Source organism: Gorilla gorilla, chromosome 8 (genome assembly GCF_029281585.2).
Source record: "Gorilla gorilla gorilla isolate KB3781 chromosome 8, NHGRI_mGorGor1-v2.1_pri, whole genome shotgun sequence".
Lineage (NCBI taxonomy): Eukaryota > Metazoa > Chordata > Mammalia > Primates > Hominidae > Gorilla > Gorilla gorilla.
Genome location: NC_073232.2, coordinates 45,209,923 through 45,229,162, shown reverse-complemented (window position 1 = coordinate 45,229,162; position 19,240 = coordinate 45,209,923). Strand labels below are relative to the sequence as shown.

Below are 19,240 nucleotides of genomic sequence, written 5' to 3'. Positions count from 1 at the left end.
TTTGAGATGGAGTCTTGCTCTGTCGCCCAGGCTGAAGTGCAGTGGCGCGATCTCGGCTCACTGCAACCTCTGCCTCCTGGGTTCAAGGATTCTCCTGCCTCAGCCTCCCGAGTAGCTGGGATTCCAGGAGCCCGCCACCATGCCCGGCTAATTTTTTTTATTTTTAGTAGAGATGGGGTTTCACCATGTTGGCAAGGCTGGTCTCGAACTCCTAACCTCAAGTGATCCACCCGCTTCGGCCTTCCAAAGTGCTAGGATTACAGGCATGAAGCAAGCGTGGCTGGTTTCTTCTTTTTTTTTGTGCCAAGGACCCCCAAGCAGAAGCCCATGGACTCCTTCTCAGAATGCTTTTAAATACATAAAATAGGTGGGGTTACAAAGGAAATATGTTTCATTGAGAGAACTGTCAAAATATTTAAACACATTGTGTTTAAATAATAAACAGTAAACAAATGGTAATATTTGTCCTTAGGTATTATTGCACTAATAAGATAACCCATTAGGCAAATTAAGGTTACATTTTACTTTTGAAGAGACTCATCAGTGACAAGGCTGCAGTGGCTCAGCTCAATGGGGGTGTCACACTGGGGAGTGTCTTTGAGGGAAAGGCTTGTGCCCCGCATGGTGGACACCCAGGCCGTTGTGATTTTTTTTTTGAGGTTTCCCAACTATTGCAAATCCCACTTTGCAAATGTAATTGCAGCTTCTTTGCAGCTAGTTTTATAAGGCAAGGTCAGGCTTCTGTCTAGGATTGCTAGGATTCTCCAAGCTTGTTGAGTTCACCTGAATCATGAGGACCCATAGCGGGAGTGGGGAGTGGTTTAAAAGCACCAGGTGCAGAATTGCCCGAAGCTGGCCAGGTGCGTCAGCCCAGCGTCTGTAGGCAGGGGACCGGGGGCTCACGTGGTCCCTGGTGGGTCTGATAATGACTGTTGTTTAGAAGAGTGGTATCGTAAGCGACATTTCCAGATCCCACTGTGATGTGGCGTGAAAATGGCCGTGAGCTCCGTGGGCACTGCCTCACACTCCATCGTCACTGCAGGGGCAGCCCTCACTCATGAGCAAAGGAGAGTTAGAAGATAGGAAATAAAGGCATAAACCATTCACCAACTATGCAGGAACATCTCATCCCAACCCACTTCCCCCTGTCTTTCTCTAGCAGAGGTTTGAGCACTAGGCACCCCACCTGCACCCCCACCTTTGCTGACCCCTGTCCCTGGCAGGCGACAGCCGTGCTGTGACCACTGGGACCACTGATCTGAGGCGCCAGATCCCCCTGAAGCTGGAAGGGGCTTTCAGACCATCCCACCCCTCACTATCATTTTACAGTGGCTGTGGACACTGAGGCCCAGAGAGGGGAAGGAAGTGGTCCAAGGCCCTTCAGTGTGTGGCCAGCAGGAGGAAGGCCCCACGCTGGTGAGGTTCTTTCTGGCAGAGTTGAGAGAGATTTCAGGGTGAGAGCTACAGTGTGACAAGCCTGGGGTTGCACCCCCCTCTAGATATTTTGGAGGTGGGCTTGATTTTCAAAGGGCATTGCTCTCCCACCCCTAACTGCCTGTTCTACCCCTGCGGCCTGCAGCTGTGAACATCTGTGTCGTCTCTGGGCCACCCTTGCAGGGCACCAGCTGTAGCCTGTCATTGCCTCTGGAGCCCATGAGAGGTGAGGGTGGCTGGAACTGGAGCTGGGGGCAGGCAGGGGAGGAGAGGCGGAGGTGTCAGGCCGAACCCAGCCCTGTGGGGACGGGCCCTGATGCCTGGCCTTGGCCTGAAGCTGTGGCCAGCTGTTGCCTTCTGCAGACCCTTCTGTGTCCTGCCCATCCTCTCCCTCGGGAGAGCTGCCCTGAGCCCTTGTTCTCCAGGCTATTCCCACACATGTCTTTTTGGCCCAGGCTGCTGGGAGGGGTCTGGGAAAGTTTGATGAGGGCCGTTTGGGGCCTGCCAGGGCTGGTGAGGTGGAGAGAAGGTTCCGCTCTGCCCTTGGCCAGTGAGGGGGCCACTGCAGAGCTCCCTCCCCTCTTTGAGCTGCCTATTTTTCTGTTTGGGAACATAGAGGCTCATTCCCTCCACCCTTGCCAAAAAGAGAGAGAAAGAGAGGGAGAAATTAGGGTGTGGAGCACCACGGAGATGGGGCTCTTTTAAACACAAGGTGTGTGTGTTAACGAAGCTGTCACGAGGCTCCTGGGAGTTTTCAAGGGTGACAGGCGTGAGTGGGGGTGGGGGTGGGGGGATCTTTCCAGACTGGAGAGGGATGGGTAGCTGTTTGAGAAGGTTCTGGGAGGGCCGATGAGTCTGGAGTTGTTCTCTCTGAGAGTCCCTGAATGGGAGGTGGATCTAGGGTAGGAGCCTGAGTGCATGGTCCAGAGGAGGCCTGGGGAACACCCACCTGGGGATCAGAGCTCTGGTTCAGGACCTGGGGAAGAAAGGACAGTGAGCTCAGCCTTCAGACTGACCTGACCTCAGCTTCATGCTGACCTCATGACCCTACCTTCCACTTCTTGAGGTGATGCTGCTGCTTATGGGAGGGCTGGGGGGAGTGTGGATGGTTGGGAGCAGACAGTCCCTACTGATGTGGAGCAGCTTGTGCCTGGTTGAGGGCAGCTGGGAAGGTTGCCGTGCTCTAAGGATGCTTATTGTCCAAGGATGCTTATTGTCCTTGTGCTTCTGCAGAGTCGAGGGGTGGGGGGCTGGCAGGGCAGCTTGCCCTGATCCCCAGTCCTGGACCATCAGTATGTGGGGCCAGTGGCCACTGAGCTCCCAGAAAGTTCCCTGAGCCTCTGTCCCTCCTGTCTGTCGCCCTCTGTCCATGTGGAATTCCCAGCCCCCTCCCTTTTCTGCAGCTCTGGCTCTCGGACCTCTGAGCCACTCCTTCCCCATCCCTTGACCAGCCCTTAAAAGATGTCACAGCCATCTTTCGTAGCCATTCCTTTATTCTTTAAATAGGTTTTAACCATATTACCCAGTGTTTGGAGAAGAAAAATTAGAAAATACAGATAAGCAAAAAAGAGAAAATAAAAATCGTCCATAATCTCATCACTTGCAGATAACTCATGCTAGCATCCTGGTGTCTGTCCCTTGGACTCATCCTGATGCCCTTTCGTGAGTTAAGGTGGGGCTGTGGCCTACGCTTCCTATGCAACCTGCTCTGTCCTAGATGTCTTCCCATGTCAGCCAATGATATTTTTAATGGCTGTTTAACATTCTACCCTATAGATGTCTCATTATTTATTCAGCAAATCCTCTGCTGTGGGCTAGAGGTTGTTTCCAATGTTGTGTGATTATAAACAACACCCCAGTCAACAAAACATCGTGGTACACCACTTTGTGTATACATCCTCAAGTATTTCCTTAGGAGGGAGCCTTGCAGGAGGACTGCTGAATCCCCGAGGTTGCCCGGCGTTCTTCAAGTGGGGTGGGAGCTGTGCCTGTTGAGGATATAGATGTTGATTCAGATTTTTATTTTTTATTTTTTTGAGATAGAGTCTCACTCTGTCACCTAGGCTGGAGTGGCTCGATCTCTGTTCACTGCAACCTTTACTTCCCGGGTTCAAGCGATTCTCGTGCCTCAGCCTCCTGAGTAGCTGGGATTATAGGTGCATGCCACCATGCCTGGCTAATTTTGTATTTATTTATTTTTTTTTAAGTAGAGATGGGGTTTCACCATGTTGGCCAGGATGGTCTCGAACCCCTGGTCTCAAGCGGTCTGCCTGCCTCAGCCTCCCAAAGTGCTGGGATTATAGGCATGAGCCACTGCACCCGGCCACCAATTCAGATATTGATGTTGATGTTGAGTTTGGGGCCTGGTATTTTCTTTGAACACTTGATCTGCTGATAGCTCACCTAACCTGGACTTCCTTGGCCTTATTTTATGACATTCGTGGCTATATGTCCTTCTGCATCCATTCCCATCCAAAGCCTTCAAATCCAAGTCTGACTTCCTTCTTTGCATCTATCTGCCCCTGGTTCTTTCTCGGTGACATTTCCTGCTTCTCCTAGCCTGAAAGGTCTGGCCTTTGTCTATACCACCTGAAATAGTCACTTTGAACTCTAGGCCCTGACCTGCTGTGGATGATTCACCTCTTTCTGTCTCATTTTCACAAGAGGAGTGTAAACTAAAGGGGTTGGGGGCTGCATCTTTATGTCTGTCTATGTCCGTGACTCCCCCAAAGCATCGGTAAAGGGCCGGGTATAGAGCAGGCACTCAGTGAGCATGTGATCTTCTGGGCCCCAGGGTGTAGGTGGCAAGCCTGCTTCTGTCTCCAGCTGCAGAGTGAGCTGCCTTTCTCTGTATGGTGGAGGGCAAGAGGTGGGTCAGGTCTCCTGCTGTAGCTTTTCCCATCCCCTCCTTCACTGCACACCCTCTTATCCTACAGGTCTGGGGTCCTGAGGCTGCCGGCAGACTATGGGTACAACGGCCAGCACAGCCCAGCAGACGGTCTCGGCAGGCACCCCGTTTGAGGGCCTCCAGGGCAGCGGCACGATGGACAGTCGGCACTCCGTCAGCGTCCACTCCTTCCAGACCACTAGCTTGCATAACAGCAAGGCCAAGTCCATCATCCCCAACAAGGTGGCCCCTGTTGTGATCACGTGAGTGGCAGGGGGAGTGTGCCCATGTCCCTGGGAGACATGATGGGTGGGGGGACCTGCTTGGGGGTGCAGTGGCATACAGCACTTAATGCTTGCAGACTGGATTCGGGTTCATAGATGATGACACTGAGGCCCAGGGAGATGAAGCAGTTCATAGGTAGTCACACTGCATGCACCTGGCAGAGCTGGTCTCTGTCATGGGTCTCTGAGCCCATGCTACTCACCACGTCCACAGTGTGAGGGAATGCGGAGGAGGAGGCATGGCTGGGGGACCCCCCTTTTAAAAATAATTTTTGGCTTAACATTTTCAAAAGAAGTTTATGTACTTGATGGATGAAATTGGGATTTCTTTTTCACAGACAGTAATTATGGCTCAAAACTGAGGCTAACACCAGGCTGTTGAAGGGCCTTGGGCTGAAGGAGCTGGAAGCTGCTAGTTGGCTGTCCTAATGATGCCCCTCAGGGCTTGTTCTGGCAGCATGTTCTGGTGTTCTGAGATCTGTACATACTGTGTGCATCCAGAGGAAGAGGGTTATGATGGGTCCCTGAAACCCTGTCTGCCCTGTGGGGCTTGGAGGAAGGGGTGGGTGCTGGAGAGCCATGCTGGGAGGACAGGAAGATGGAGGGGATGTTGGATCCATCTCCTGGTGCGTTGAGAAGCCTTGTACTTTCCACACCTCTGCCCACTGTGCTCCCCTCCTCTGGGTCTTCCAGGATGCAGGAAGCAGGAGATGACTAGCTAGGAATTAAATGTGTTCCGCACATCAAAGTTTGGCAAAGACTTAGCAGATGGGTCCTTCTGTATAAGGAAACCTGAGGGGTGGGAATGATAAACCCTGCCTGCCAGCTCTGGGGCCTGCCAGGAAAACCGTCATCATAATCAATTCTTGGGCTTCTGATAAGGGGAGGAAAAGGGATGTCATATAAAAGAGACTTGATATGGAGTCTCTGTACTGACAAATGACAAAGGTGGGTTTGGGGCCTGAAGGTAGCACGAAGACTCGTGCCCCAGGCCTGGTTCTGCCCTTGCTTTGTTCTGTGACCTTGCACAAGTTCCTTTCCCTCTCTGGGCCTCAGTTTCCTTATCAACATAAGCAGAGATGACATTCAGAATATTTAACCAAGTGATGTGTCTCAGAACAGTTGCTGACCAGCCGTAAAAATCCTGTACACAGGGCTGTGCTTAGGGCCTGGAGCCAGCCATGAGCGCAGCACTTTTTGGGGGTGTAGAATGTTTGAAGTGGAAGGGACCTCTAGAGATCATCCAATAGAGGGGTCAGCAAACTACATCCTGCGGGCCCAATGTGGCCTGTTTTTTCAAATAAAGTTTTATTGGAATGTTGACACTTCCTTTCACTTACATAGTATCTGTGGATGCTTAGGGCCTCAATGGCAGAATTGAGTAGTTGCAACAGGCGCTGTATGGCCCACAAAGCAAGTATTTACTGTGTGGCCCTTTCCAGAAAAGGAATGGCAACCCGTGATCTAATGCATTTTAGCTCAGATGTGAAAACTGGGTTTCAGGGAGGTAGAGAGATTTGCTCCCCATTGGTCACGTGGTAACAAGGAGGCAGAGCTGGAGTGGGAACCCAGGCCTCTTCTAGTGCTCCTCTGCCATACCCCTTCCACCCCCTGCCTTTCTAAAAGGCACTTTTTTTTTTTTTTATTTAAGTTCCAGGGTACATGTGCACAACGTGCATGTCCATCACATATGCACACATGTGCCATGTTGGTGTGCCGCACCCACCAACCCGCCATCCACGTCAGGCATATCTCCCAATGCCATCCCTCCCCCCTACCCCCACCCCACAACAGGCCCTGGTATGTGATGCTTCCCTTCCCGTGTCCAAGTGTTCTCATTGTTCAGTTCCCACCTATGAGTGAGAACATGCGGTGTTTGGTTTTTTGTCCTTGCGATGGTTTGCTGAGAATGATGGTTTCCACCTTCATCCATGTCCCTACAAAGGACATGAATTCATCATTTTTTATGGCTACATAGTATTCCATGGTGTATATGAAGGCACTTCTTTTGTCAAGAGGACCTAACATCAGATTATTAACTCTGGGAGGCTCTATCATATTCATTGTTATCATCAGCACCGGAGCTGTTGTGTCTTGAGGGCACATTAAATCTTGTTTGAGTGTTTGGACTTTTACCTGGTTTAGCATCTACAGAAATCTTGATTTTTATCTGTGGGTTTTGTTTGAAATAGCCCTGTGTGGAGGTAGAACTACAATTATATTAATAAATGCTTACTGTGCCCCAGGCACTGGGCTAAGCACTTACAATCATTAGCACATTTAATTCTCAGGACAGTCTTGGGGGTAGGAATTCCTGGAAATGACCTCCTTGTCCAAAGCTATAGAGTTACCAAGCAGTGGGTGGAGTTGGGCTTCATGCCCCAAGCCTGCGTTCTAAACCACCTCACTGTGTGTGGAGTTAGCAGTGTAGGGACTGTCCCTCCAACACAATCTGATGGAGGGACCATCCAGTGATGTTGTCTTCTTCAGGGTACAGGCTAGGCTGCTGTCATAAAGTAACCCAGATAGGATGCCTTCCTCAGGACGAAGCTCATCTCTTACATGCAAGTCCACGAGGACATCCAGGCTGGGATGGCTGCTCCGTGATCATCCAGGCCCCTTCTCCCTCATTGCTCCAACATCATCAACATGTGGCTTCCGTCTTATGATCTAAGATGTTCTACCTCTGCCATCACTTCTGGATTTTAGCCAGGAAGAAGGGGAGAAGACAAAATAGAAGGCACCTCTTCTCTTTGGGAATGGCCTGGAATTTGCACACACATCACTTTTCCTCACATCATTGGCCAGAACTTAAACCATGTGACCACAATGAGTTGCAAGGGAGGCTGGGAAATGTAGTCTTCAGCTGGGTGGCTCAGTCCTCAGTCACAGCCCTGGGGCTCTCTTGTTGAGGAAGAAGGGAAGAGTGGATATTGAGGGACAATGGGCAGTCTCTGCCACAAATCGTAGCCACAGGGGTTTCCCTGCGGTGGGCTCTGTGAGGGTGGAGCTGGCCTTGACCAAGGAGGTTGCTTGACTCAGTTTCCATTCTGTCCCCCCCAGGTACAACTGCAAGGAGGAGTTCCAGATCCATGATGAGCTGCTCAAGGCTCATTACACATTGGGCCGGCTCTCGGACACCACCCCTGAGCACTACCTGGTGCAAGTGAGCTCAGGCCTTACCCTGCCAGCCCGCCCACCACCTCCCACCCCTATCTCTCATGAATTCCCTCCCTCACCTCCCTCTGGCCCTCCCCAACTTTCCCCGTCTCTCTGCCCATTTTCAGAACTGGCAGGGCCCTAGGATGGAGCTAGCACCGTGGTCCTCTGGTTGATTCCTGGTGCCCCAGCTCTGCCTTCCTACAAAAGCCCCTTCCAGGGGAGCTCCTACCCTAGAGCCAGCTTTGCCTCTGGAGAGCCTCTCCCTGCTCTTTCCTCCAGGCCTGGCTCAGACGTCACCTCCCACATGAAGCCCTCTCTGATGTCCCCTCTGGAGGAGTTGTCTTTCCTTTTCCTACACTTTATGATACCCTTCCCCAGATCACAGAGAGTTATATATTTTGTCTGTTTTTTCCATGAACTGCAGGCAATTTGAGGGCAGGACCATGTTCTTCTTGCCCCTATTTCCCCCCTCCCTGTCCCCTGGAGCCCAGGACAGAGCTCCATCTGCAGAAAATACCCCTGAGCCATCTGAGTGACCTTCCTGTGGCTCTCCTCTGCCAGGGCCGCTACTTCCTGGTGCGGGATGTCACTGAGAAGATGGATGTGCTGGGCACCGTGGGAAGCTGTGGGGCCCCCAACTTCCGGCAGGTGCAGGGTGGGCTCACTGTGTTCGGCATGGGACAGCCCAGCCTCTCAGGGTTCAGGCGGGTCCTCCAGAAACTCCAGAAGGACGGACATAGGGTAAGCATGCCACTTCCCAGGCAGAAGCCAGGTCCCCAAAGCCAGGGAGAGGGGCACCTTGGAGGGGCAGCTTTAGAGGCGCTGGAGGGGCCTGCTGCATGCTGGAGAGGTGGGGTAGTGGCCTGGACCAGGCCCTGCCTGCCAGGATGGTCACTGCTGTTGGTCTGGTTGGGAAATTCTGGTGAATGTTGATTGCATGTCCTGAGTGGATGGCGGGGCACAAGGTCAGAAGCCTTCATAGACCCTACTTGGGAGCCTCAGAGGAAGCAGGGGGCGTGACCGGGTAACAGGAGGAGCCAACTCATAATTTGACAGCTTGCTGAATGGTGATCACAGCTAACACTTAAGTCCTGATGTTAGCCCTGTGATGGAGTGGCAGTTTGTCTCCCATTTTGCAGAGGAGGAAACAGGCCCAGAGAGGCTAAGTGACTTGCTCAAGGTCACACAGCTCATGAGTGGTACCCCAAGACCCAAACCCAGGCAGCTGAATTCCCAAGTGCCTGCTTTCAAAGGCTGTTCTTACCTGTCAGATGTTGAGGCAGGGTTTTGCGTGTCCCTAGGACACAGGCTGAGGGTCTGCTGCGATTGTAGGCTTCTTGAGTGCAGCTGCATCTGAATTGACCCCGGAGTTAAGGTGGAAAGGCTTTGAGTGAGACAGAATGGGGTGGAGGTGTGGGCTGTGTGCAGGTCCCATCTTCCCATCTTGATGATAAGTTCCTCAAGGGGACCATCTGCCCACACATTTCCCTCTGCCTGTATGGTGCTCAGTGAATGAATGATTGCATGGTCATGGGGCATTCATTTCTTCAGCTGATGTTCATCAAACACCTGATTTATCCAGGACACCATGCTAGGAATTATGGGTACATGAAAATGACCAGGACATGATTTTGCCTACGAGGAACCTGTGGTCCATTAAGGGGGAAAAGATGCATTCGTTGATAGTACAAAGCAGGAATTAACGCCAAGAGATTCATATGAAGGACTCCTGACCCTGACAGGAGGCAGGGGTCACTGCTGACTGGGAGGGTCACGAGGAGGTAGCATTTGGACTGAGCTTTGTTTCTTGGGTAGGATTCAGGTTGCAGGGATGGCGTGGGGTGCAGGAGGAAGGAACAGCATGGGCAGAGGCCCTGAGGTGGGGCAGTGGTGCAGGTGTCTGTGCGGGATCATGATGATGGCTTCCTTCCCCCTCGGGCTCCTGGCAGGAGTGTGTCATCTTCTGTGTGCGGGAGGAACCTGTGCTTTTCCTGCGTGCAGATGAGGACTTTGTGTCCTACACACCTCGAGACAAGCAGAACCTTCATGAGAACCTCCAGGGCCTTGGGCCCGGGGTCCGGGTGGAGAGCCTGGAGCTGGCCATGCGGAAAGAGGTGAGGACCAGTGCGGTGTGCGGGAGACCCCAGCCCACAGCCCAGCTTTGCAGATGCTTTTTTTGGGGCCAGGTCACCTGCTCTTACTGGCCCATGTTCCCCCACTGTTGTGCCCTGCTTGGGTGAGTGGCTGGCTGCAAGGCTGACTCACGGGCAGCCAGAGGAAGGACTTCCTATTCTAGCTCTCTTTGCCTCTGCCCCTTTCCCACCCTGCTTGTCTCCTTGATGCTCAATGTCCTTATTTAGAAAGGGGTCTGGTGGGCCGGGTGCAGTGGCTTATACCTGTAATTCCAGCACTTTGGGAGGCCGAGGTGGGCAGGAGTTGAAGACCAGCCTGACCAACGTGGTGAAACCGTGTCTCTACTAAAAATACAAAAAATTAGCTGGACGTGCTTGCGCATGCCTATAATCCTAGCTACTCGGGAGGCTGAGGCAGGAGAATTGCTTGAACCTGGGAGGCGGAGGTTGCAGTGAGCCGAGATCACACTATTGCACTCCAGTCTGGGCTACAGAGTGAAACTCTTTCTAAAAAAAAAAAAAAAAGAAAAAGAAAGGGTTCTAGGTGAGTGAAAAGAGCGCCAGACCAGAAGGACCAAGGCTGCAGTTCAACACTTTGAGAGCCACGAGCCTCTGAGTCAGTTCCCTCGGTGGGTCTGTGGGCCTGTTTCAGGATCCTCTGTCCTCCTCCTCTTCCATAACACAGAGGCTTGTGGAGGCCTCTGAGGCAGCTGACACACCATGAAGGTGTGTGAATAGAGTGTGGGGTCCCAGTGTCCCCAGAAACTTCCAGGTCAGGAACCGAGGCTATGCTGGCGCCCAGCTCTTTGCCTCTCCCATCCCCTCCAGGCCTCCTGTGTGCTCTGCTCCCCTCAGCTCCAGCTCCCAGCTGACCACACCTCCCCCGTCCTGGCACTGGTGGCTTTGTGAATTCCTGCACCCACTGGGCAGAGCCCTCCTGCCTTGCCCCTGTGTAGGCACCCTGATTCCTTCAGAACTCCCAGGAATGGCATAGAGAGCACTTCTGGCTGTGTAGTTCCCTCATGGGGGGCAGAAGCCTGCCTGTGGCCTCTGCATAGTCTGGTCACTCGAGAGCTCAGCCAGGACACTCAGGGAGGGTCTTGAAGTTCAGGCCATGGCCCTCTGACCCCCACACCTCCCTCTAGATCCACGACTTTGCCCAGCTGAGCGAGAACACATACCATGTGTACCATAACACCGAGGACCTGCGGGGGGAGCCCCATGCCGTGGCCATCCGTGGTGAGGACGACTTGCATGTGACGGAGGAGGTGTACAAGCGGCCCCTCTTCCTGCAGCCCACCTACAGGTACCACAGGGCCACCCCCAGCCCTGGCCATGGGTGCTCCAGGTCCTGCTCTCCAGCTGCAGCCTCAGTTTCACCGTCTGCAGGTTGGGCGGAGTCCCCCACACCCATGTTTCCCACAGTGGGGCCCATTTCCAAACAGTGCCCGGGAATAGGGGGTGAGGGGGATTCCCAGAGTGGGTGCCTGCCTGATGGCTGCTCTCCCTCACCTGGCAGGTACCACCGCCTGCCCCTGCCCGAGCAAGGGAGTCCCCTGGAGACCCAGTTGGACGCCTTTGTCAGTGTTCTCCGGGTAAGTGGGGCACGGGCGCGCATGGGGGAGGAGTCTTGAGAGTCGTCCCCATGGAGGTGCTCAGGGTGGGCACAGCCTCTCGCCTTCCTCAGAGGAAGGCTTCGTTCTGTGTTGTGTATGTGAGCATGTTAGGGTGGACGTGTGTTGGTGTCTGTCTCTGTATATGTCTGTGTGTGTCAGCGCCTTTGTGTGTGTCTGTGGGGAGTGTGTGTACATGTTTATGTGTCTGTCTGTGTGTTCCTGTCTGTGTGTCTCTGTGTGGGGATACATGTGTTTCTGTGTGTGTATGTGTCTGTGTGTGTATGTGTCTGTGTGTGTGTACCTGTATGTAGGTGTGTGTTTGTGCATTCTCTTATAGCAGAGTCCATCACTGACCGCTGGCCCAGCTGCTGGCCGTGGCTGGGCTGCCAACTTGCTGTGTGGTCCCGGACTAATCACCTCACCTCTCTAGACCTCAGTTCCTCATTTCTTTAGTGGGGCTAACAACTCTTGCCCTATAGACTCTTCAGCTGACATTTCCTGAGTCCTGGCGGAGTTTCTCTCCAGCCCCCTTCAGGGCATTATCTTATTTCACTGGCATCTTGCAGAAGGTGTTAATACTGGCCTGGTGCCCTCTGAGTCGCTCTCACTTCCAGTTCTTTGAGCTCCTCCAAGGCCTGGGGAGGGAGCAGGTGGAGCTGATCAGGCTGTGGCTTTGACAGAAGAGGCCAAGACACCTGTTGGAGCCCACTTTGCTGCAGACCGTGGGGCAGGGTGGGCTGATGTCATGCTTTTCTCCCTGCTCAGGCCTCAGCCCGGGGTTTCCTGGTCTCACTGGGGCCTGATCCTCATGGTCTTTCCCAGGAGACCCCCAGCCTGCTGCAGCTCCGCGATGCCCACGGGCCTCCCCCAGCCCTCGTCTTCAGCTGCCAGATGGGTGTGGGCAGGACCAACCTGGGCATGGTCCTGGGCACCCTCATCCTGCTTCACCGCAGTGGGACCACCTCCCAGCCAGAGTGAGTGGCCCGGGGCCCAGCGTCCTGAAGGGCTGTGGGGCCGAGGAGGGGACAGGCTGCCCCACAGTGTGGGGACATGTCTAGGAGCCCAGAGCCAGAGCTGGAAATTTGGCATCTGGGGTTCATTTCCTGGTTTGCCACGAGACTTGCTGGGAGACCTGGAGAAAGTCACCTGACCTTTCTGGGCCTCAGTTTCCCTAGTTGGGGAAATGTCCCTTGCTTCCCACAACGTGATTCAGAAGGAACCTGTAGTCTGGTGTCCCCCAGCGGCCATATGAGTGGAGACAGCAGGCAGGTGGCCATGTGAGACCTTTGGAAGAGCCTGCTAATGTACTGACCCTGCCTCGACAGGGCTGCCCCCACGCAGGCCAAGCCCCTGCCTATGGAGCAGTTCCAGGTGATCCAGAGCTTTCTCCGCATGGTGCCCCAGGGAAGGAGGATGGTGGAAGAGGTGAGCGAGGGACAGCAAAGGGCTGGGGCAGGGGTGGTGGAGGGGACGGTCAGTCCTCTCACTGGTCGGGGCTCTCTTCCTTCCCGATACCCTCCCCTACCTCTCTGCCAATCTTTTTCTTTCCCTCTCTTTTCTCTTTTCTCCTGCCGTTCTGCCTTGACCCTGCTCCCCACCCCCGCACCTCCCTCTTACTTGCCTTGGTCTCTGGCACCAGGTGGACAGAGCCATCACTGCCTGTGCCGAGTTGCATGACCTGAAAGAAGTGGTCTTGGAAAACCAGAAGAAGTTAGAAGGTATCCGACCGGAGAGCCCAGCCCAGGTGAGGCATGGAAGGACGTGTGAGCACTCTGCTTCTCTGTGAGCCCCGCAGCCTGATTTCATTAGGCATGTTGACTGGTTTCTTTCAGACTGACTTTTTCTGGTTGCTGCGTCTCCCATGAGAAGAGCAGTTTTCAGAGGAAGGGGAGATAGGGGCTCTGGGCCCACAGGAAGGACAAGGAAGAGGGGAAGTTTACTTTTCCTGACCAGGTCCCTTCAGCTGCAGAATAAACAGGACAGAGGAAGGGGCTGCTGGCCAGGGCTGCAGAGGCCCCTGGACTCAGATACTCCCCAGGCCACTCATGGCCTCCCACTAGTAAAACTCCTGGTGTTTCTTTGGGAAGACTGGGGTTTGGTCCAGCTGGCTGCTTCTGAAAGACTTATGGGCTCTAGGCTGTCTCAGCAGACCCTGTCCCCATGCCTTAGCGAAAGGAGGTGGGCTTGATAGTGTTTATATCATACAGCGCATGGAAGGAATCTAAAGCCACAGAGGCAGCTTCTTCTTCTTTTTTCTTGTTTCTTCTTCTCTTCCTCCTCCTCCTTCTCCTCCCCCCTTTTCCTCGCCCTCTTCCTCCTTCCCCCTTCCTCCTCCCCTCGCTTCCTCCTCCCCCCTCTTCCTCTTCCCCACTCTTCCTCCTCTCCCCTTCCTTCTCCCTCTCCTCCTCTTTCTCCGCCTCTTCCTCCTTCCTCCTCTTCTTTCCTCCTCCTCCTTCCTCCTCCTTCTCTTCCTTCCTCCTCCTTCTTCCTCCTCCTTCTCTTCCTTCCTCCTCCTTCTTCCTCCTTCCGTCTCCTTCCTCTTCCTCCTTCTCCTCCTCCTTCTCGTCTTCCTCCTCCCTCCCTCCTCCCTTCCTTCTCCTCCTCCTTCTCCTTTCTTCTCCTTTTTCTTCTTCTCCTCCTCCTCCTGCTTCTCCTTCAATAGGGTCTTGCTGTGTTGCCCAGGCTGGAGCGCAGTGGTGCAGTCATAGCTCACTGCAACCTCGAACTCCTAGACTCAAGGGATTCCTCCACCTCAACCTCCTGAGTACCTGGGACTACAGGTGCATGTCACCACACCTTACTTTTTTAGAGATGGGGTCTTGCTATGTTGCCCAGGCTGGTCTTCAACTCCTGGCCTCAAGCAGTCCTCCTGCCTTGGCCTCCCAAAACACTGGGTCTTTTTCTTTCTAAAAATATTTTTAAAAGGCTGGGCACGGTGGCTTACACCTGTAATCCCAGCACTTTGGGAGGCTGAGGCAGATGGATCACTTGAAATCAGGAGTTTGAGACCAGACTGGCCAACATGGTGAAATCCTGTCTCCACAGAAAACACAGAAATTAGCTGGGTGTGGTGGCACACGTAGTACCAACTACCAGGGAGCTGGTGTGTGCCCAGTAGTACCAGCTATCAGGGAGGCTGAGGCAGGAGGATCCTGTGAGCCCAGGAGTTCGAGGCTGCAGTGGGCTATGATCGTACCACTGCACTCTAGGCTGAGCAACAGAGCAAGACCCTATCTCAACAAACAAAACAAAACGAACCCAAACCAAAAAAAATCCCATACAGTACTTAGAGCCTGCCACAGAGTCCCTGGAATGTCACCCCTGCTGTGATTTACCAAACAGTCCCCCTCTTCTTGGACAATTGAGTTGCTCCAGTTCCCCATCAGTGTAAATACTTCTTTGTTGAGCAGCTTCATGAAAATGAAGGCTGTTGTGTATTTAGGATTCTTTCTCCCCTTAGTCTAGATTGGGCATCAGCAAACTACGGCTTAGACCAAATCCAGCCTGCCGCCTGTCTTTGTAAATGTGTTACTGGAACACAGTCTTGCTGTTCTCTACTCTGCTGGCCCACGACTGCTCTTATGTTGGGATGGCAGAGTTCAGTAGCTGCAGCAGGGACCCTGAAGCCTGAAAGTCTAGAGTATTTACCGTCTGGCCCTTTATGGAAAAAGTTTGCCGACACCTGGTGGAGATTCCCAAAGATGGGATTAAATTTCACCAAAGGGCGTGGCCCTTCTTTAGGGCCTCTGTGAATCTCACTTGAATCTCACTTGCCCTCCAAAAGGTACTGACCCAGCAGGAGAACCTGGAGATCCGAGGGCCGTTGGGGTTCTCTCGGACAACCCACCATGCAGAGGAAGCTGGGCTGGGGTCAGGAGACTTGGGGAATCTAGCTCTGTTTGCTGTCAGCTGTGTGACTTTAAGGAAGTTACCTCATTTCTCTGAATCTCCGTTTCCCTCTGTAAATTAGGAGTAATTAGGATGGCTCCCCTGGAGCACTGCTGTGAGGGTCTTTGTATTTGTATTTTCTTGTGGAGAGGCTCCAGTTCTTTTTTTTTTTTTTTTTTTTTTGAGACAGGGTCTCACTTTGTCATCTGGGCTGGAGTGCAACGGTGAGATCATAGCTCACTGGAGCCTCAACCTCCCAGGTTCAAGCGATTCTCCCACCTCAGCCTCACGAGTGGCTGGGACTACAGGCATGTGCCACCATGCCTAATTTTTGTATTTTTTTATAGAGATGGGGTTTTGCCATGTTGCCCAGCTTGTTTTGCACTCCTGGGCTGAAGTGATCTGGCGGTCTCAGCCTCCCAACATGCTGGGACCACAGGCGTGAGCCACCGCACCCAGCCAGGTTCCAGTTCTTAAGGGAGGGCCTCTGGCTCGGGGGTGTTCACACACTTGGCTTCCTCAACACAGAGGGTGCACAACCCTGACCTACTGGGTGTCGCTGGAGCTAAGTGAGGGAGCCCCTGCCTGTCTTGGCGCTGGGAGCCTGCTTGGGGAGACCAGCCCTGCACCTAGAACCACAGTGCCTGGTGTGGTCACCCACATATCTCCCCTGACCGCAGATAACCACAGCAACTGGGATAGGGTGAGACACTTAGAAGAACTTACAGCCTGGCAGAACTGTGTCATGAAGGGAGGGGAAGACTGTCTTCTGGGGAGTTCCAAGGCTTAACTCCTGCCCTTGCAGGGATGGGGACAGGGACAAGACTGCCTGAGGAATCTGTCCTTAACACCCTGTCCTCTCTCTCAGGGAAGCGGCAGTCAACACAGCATCTGGCAGAGGGCGCTGCGGAGCCTGGAGCGATACTTCTACCTGATCCTGTTTAACTACTACCTTCATGAGCAGGTGGGGCCTGGGAGGAGCAGACCCACGTCCCCTCCTCCTGGGCCTCTCCCAGCCTCCCCACCGCAGTGACTGGCTTGCTGTGGAGGGAGACCCCCCAAGGAACCGGGGAGGGAAGGGAGGCCAGGAGAGACCCAGATTTGGGAGTAGTCCCTGAGCAGCTGGGCATAGGGAGGCCCCACCTCTCTCCACCGGGCCCTCGTCTCTGTCCTTAACCAGGACACCAGACGTCCAGGTCTTCTCTCAGCCACTCCCTTGTCCCTGCTCTGGGCCATGTTGGATATCTTTTGGGGCTTCCCCTGCCATGGTGTGGGCAGGGAGGGTTCAGGATGGCCCTGTGCCCCTGAATTCCTCGTCTCTCTGCCTCGGGCTGCAGTACCCGCTGGCCTTTGCCCTCAGTTTCAGCCGCTGGCTGTGTGCCCACCCTGAGCTGTACCGCCTGCCCGTGACGCTGAGCTCAGCAGGCCCTGTGGCTCCGAGGGACCTCATCGCCAGGGGCTCCCTGGTGAGTATGACTGGCAGTCGGAGAAGTGGGCATGGCTGTGTACTGGCCCTGGCCCCTAAACACTGGATTCCTGTAGGGTTGGGGTAAGCATTGCCCTTGCAGGAGGTGAAGAAGAGAGGCTCTGGGTGTTGGGATCCTCTTGTGAGCAGAATGGGGTCATGCTCAGGCCCCAGCAAGCATTTGCAGCTTTGGCAGCTGTTCTGGTACCTTCTCCTCAGTCTCAAACCCAAGAGCTCTGGGCAGGGTTCTGTGATCTTTGCCTCCAGCTTCTTCTCTTTGAGCCTCAGCTTCCTGTTCCAGAGAGTGGGCACCATTGCACTTCTTCTTGCCAGGGCCGGGGGAAGCTCCAAGTGTGCAGGAGTGCTTTGTAAACTGTGAAGCTCGGGTTCCACCCTACCCCCTGTCTGCCTTGGGCCAGGTCCTGACCCTTTCTGCGGCTGCAGTCGGCTGCTGTGGGTCCCAGGCTCGGTGCTCTCCCCACAGCGGGAGGACGATCTGGTCTCCCCGGACGCGCTCAGCACTGTCAGAGAGATGGATGTGGCCAACTTCCGGCGGGTGCCCCGCATGCCCATCTACGGCACGGCCCAGCCCAGCGCCAAGGTGACCCCCCTCTCAGGGCCTGGGTCCCCCAGTGGGGTTGGGGAGGGAGGGCTGAGCACTCACTGCCGGCCCTCCTGTGCCCAGGCCCTGGGGAGCATCCTGGCCTACCTGACGGACGCCAAGAGGAGGCTGCGGAAGGTTGTCTGGGTGAGCCTTCGGGAGGAGGCCGTGTTGGAGTGTGACGGGCACACCCACAGCCTGCGGTGGCCTGGGCCCCCTGTGGCTCCTAACCAGCTGGAGGTGAGGCCCCCTGCCCTCTAGGCACCCCTGCCTCCGAGGCTTCTGGGGAGTGGCCTGGGAGGGTCTTCAGAAGGCCTCACACTCCCGCAGACAGATGGAGAATCTGAGGCCCTGGGAGGAGCAGTGTTAGGGAGTGGCCAACTCAGGATTCCCACTAAAGTGCTCTGCTAACCTGCCTGGCTTTGGGGGGTGGTTGTGACCCCTGAGGCTTGGGGGGGGTCAGGGATGGGACTGGAAGCCAGGGCCAGGCCTGGCCATGGCAGGCTGTGGCCTTTCAGGGCTAGCCTAGAGCCTGCCCCAGTGGCCTGTGTCCGCCCTCCTGCCCTTGCCCAGACCCTGGAGGCCCAGCTGAAGGCCCATCTAAGCGAGCCTCCCCCAGGCAAGGAGGGCCCCCCGACCTACAGGTTCCAGACCTGCCTCACCATGCAGGAGATCTTCAGCCAGCACCGCAGGGCCTGTCCTGGCCTCACCTACCACCGCATCCCCATGCCGGACTTCTGTGCCCCCCGAGAGGAGGTGAGGGTGCTGCTCAGGCTGAGGCCTCTGGGGAGGGACAGGAGGCCTCCCTGTCTCCCCTCTGGTCTGGGCTCTGGGAGAATGAAACGACCCCAGCTTCTCTATGGGGCCCGGGAATGGTCTCACGAGGTTTTCCGATTTGGCCCAAGTGGTTTATTCACATCCCTTCCAAGCTTTGTGTGTGTGTACATGTGTTTATTATGTGTTATAGGGTATATGTGTGTGTATTATGTTATAGGTGTGTGTGTATCGGAATGTGTATTCTGTTACGTGTGTGCGTATGTGTTATAAGATGTGTGTACATGTGTTTATGTTGTAGGGTGTATGTGTGTGTATTGTGTTATGGGTGTGTGTTATAGGTGTGTGTGTGTTATCGGGGTGTGTGTGTATTCTGTTACAGGTGTGTGTGTGTTATAAGGTGTGTGTGTGTGTTGAGGGTGAACATGTCCAGGGTGTCCGTGGTGTGTGTGTCTCAGTTGGGGGACTGTGTATGGAGTGTGTGGGTGGCGTGTGGAATGTGTGTATGTGTGCATGTCTTTTTATGGAGTTTGTGATGTCTCCCTTGTCTGTATTGGGGGCTGTGTGTGGAAAACCATCTTTAGGGGAGTGGTGTGGTGTGTGGTAGGGTTTGTGGAGGGGTCGTTAGGAATGTGTGTGTGTGGCATCTGTAGGTCTGTGACTGTGGGTGTCTGTATAGTGTGTGTGTTTACCGGACATGGATCCCTGTGTGGTGCGTGTGTCTGGCGTGTGTTGTAGGTGAGCCACCGTGTGTGTGGTGCGTGTGTTGTTGGTGAGTCGCTGTGTACTGTGTAACTGGCAGTGGGGTCCGTTTCCTGCCTGAGCCCCTCCTGGCGCATCTCTTCGCGGCTCTCACTGCCTGCGGTCTGCTGCCTCCTGGTGGCCTTGTGCTGCAGGGCTCTTCTGAGGTCAGGCCCCCATCCATGGTGGGACCAGGGCTGGGTCCAGCTCAGGTGGGTGGCAGGGCCAGCAGTCTATGTGCAGCCCAGGGGCGCAG

General features: G+C 54.4%; 1 protein-coding gene across 15 annotated transcripts in view; it reads left to right on the top strand.

Moving 5' to 3' along the window:
* Positions 1 to 19,240, top strand: part of PALD1 (phosphatase domain containing paladin 1) — a 116,952-nt gene that overhangs the window by 63,695 nt on the left and 34,017 nt on the right. For all 15 annotated transcript variants that reach the window (XM_063710024.1, XM_063710023.1, XM_055353544.2 and 12 more), the window contains 14 exons: positions 4,371 to 4,584; positions 7,669 to 7,771; positions 8,329 to 8,508; positions 9,717 to 9,881; positions 11,045 to 11,205; positions 11,419 to 11,494; positions 12,338 to 12,489; positions 12,841 to 12,940; positions 13,155 to 13,259; positions 16,272 to 16,367; positions 16,741 to 16,869; positions 17,353 to 17,469; positions 17,554 to 17,709; positions 18,043 to 18,225. In XM_063710024.1, the coding sequence (XP_063566094.1) occupies positions 4,400 to 4,584; positions 7,669 to 7,771; positions 8,329 to 8,508; positions 9,717 to 9,881; positions 11,045 to 11,205; positions 11,419 to 11,494; positions 12,338 to 12,489; positions 12,841 to 12,940; positions 13,155 to 13,259; positions 16,272 to 16,367; positions 16,741 to 16,869; positions 17,353 to 17,469; positions 17,554 to 17,709; positions 18,043 to 18,225 (1,908 nt within the window). In that variant the 5' untranslated portion in view covers positions 4,371 to 4,399. The remainder of the gene's footprint in view (positions 1 to 4,370; positions 4,585 to 7,668; positions 7,772 to 8,328; positions 8,509 to 9,716; positions 9,882 to 11,044; positions 11,206 to 11,418; positions 11,495 to 12,337; positions 12,490 to 12,840; positions 12,941 to 13,154; positions 13,260 to 16,271; positions 16,368 to 16,740; positions 16,870 to 17,352; positions 17,470 to 17,553; positions 17,710 to 18,042; positions 18,226 to 19,240) is intronic.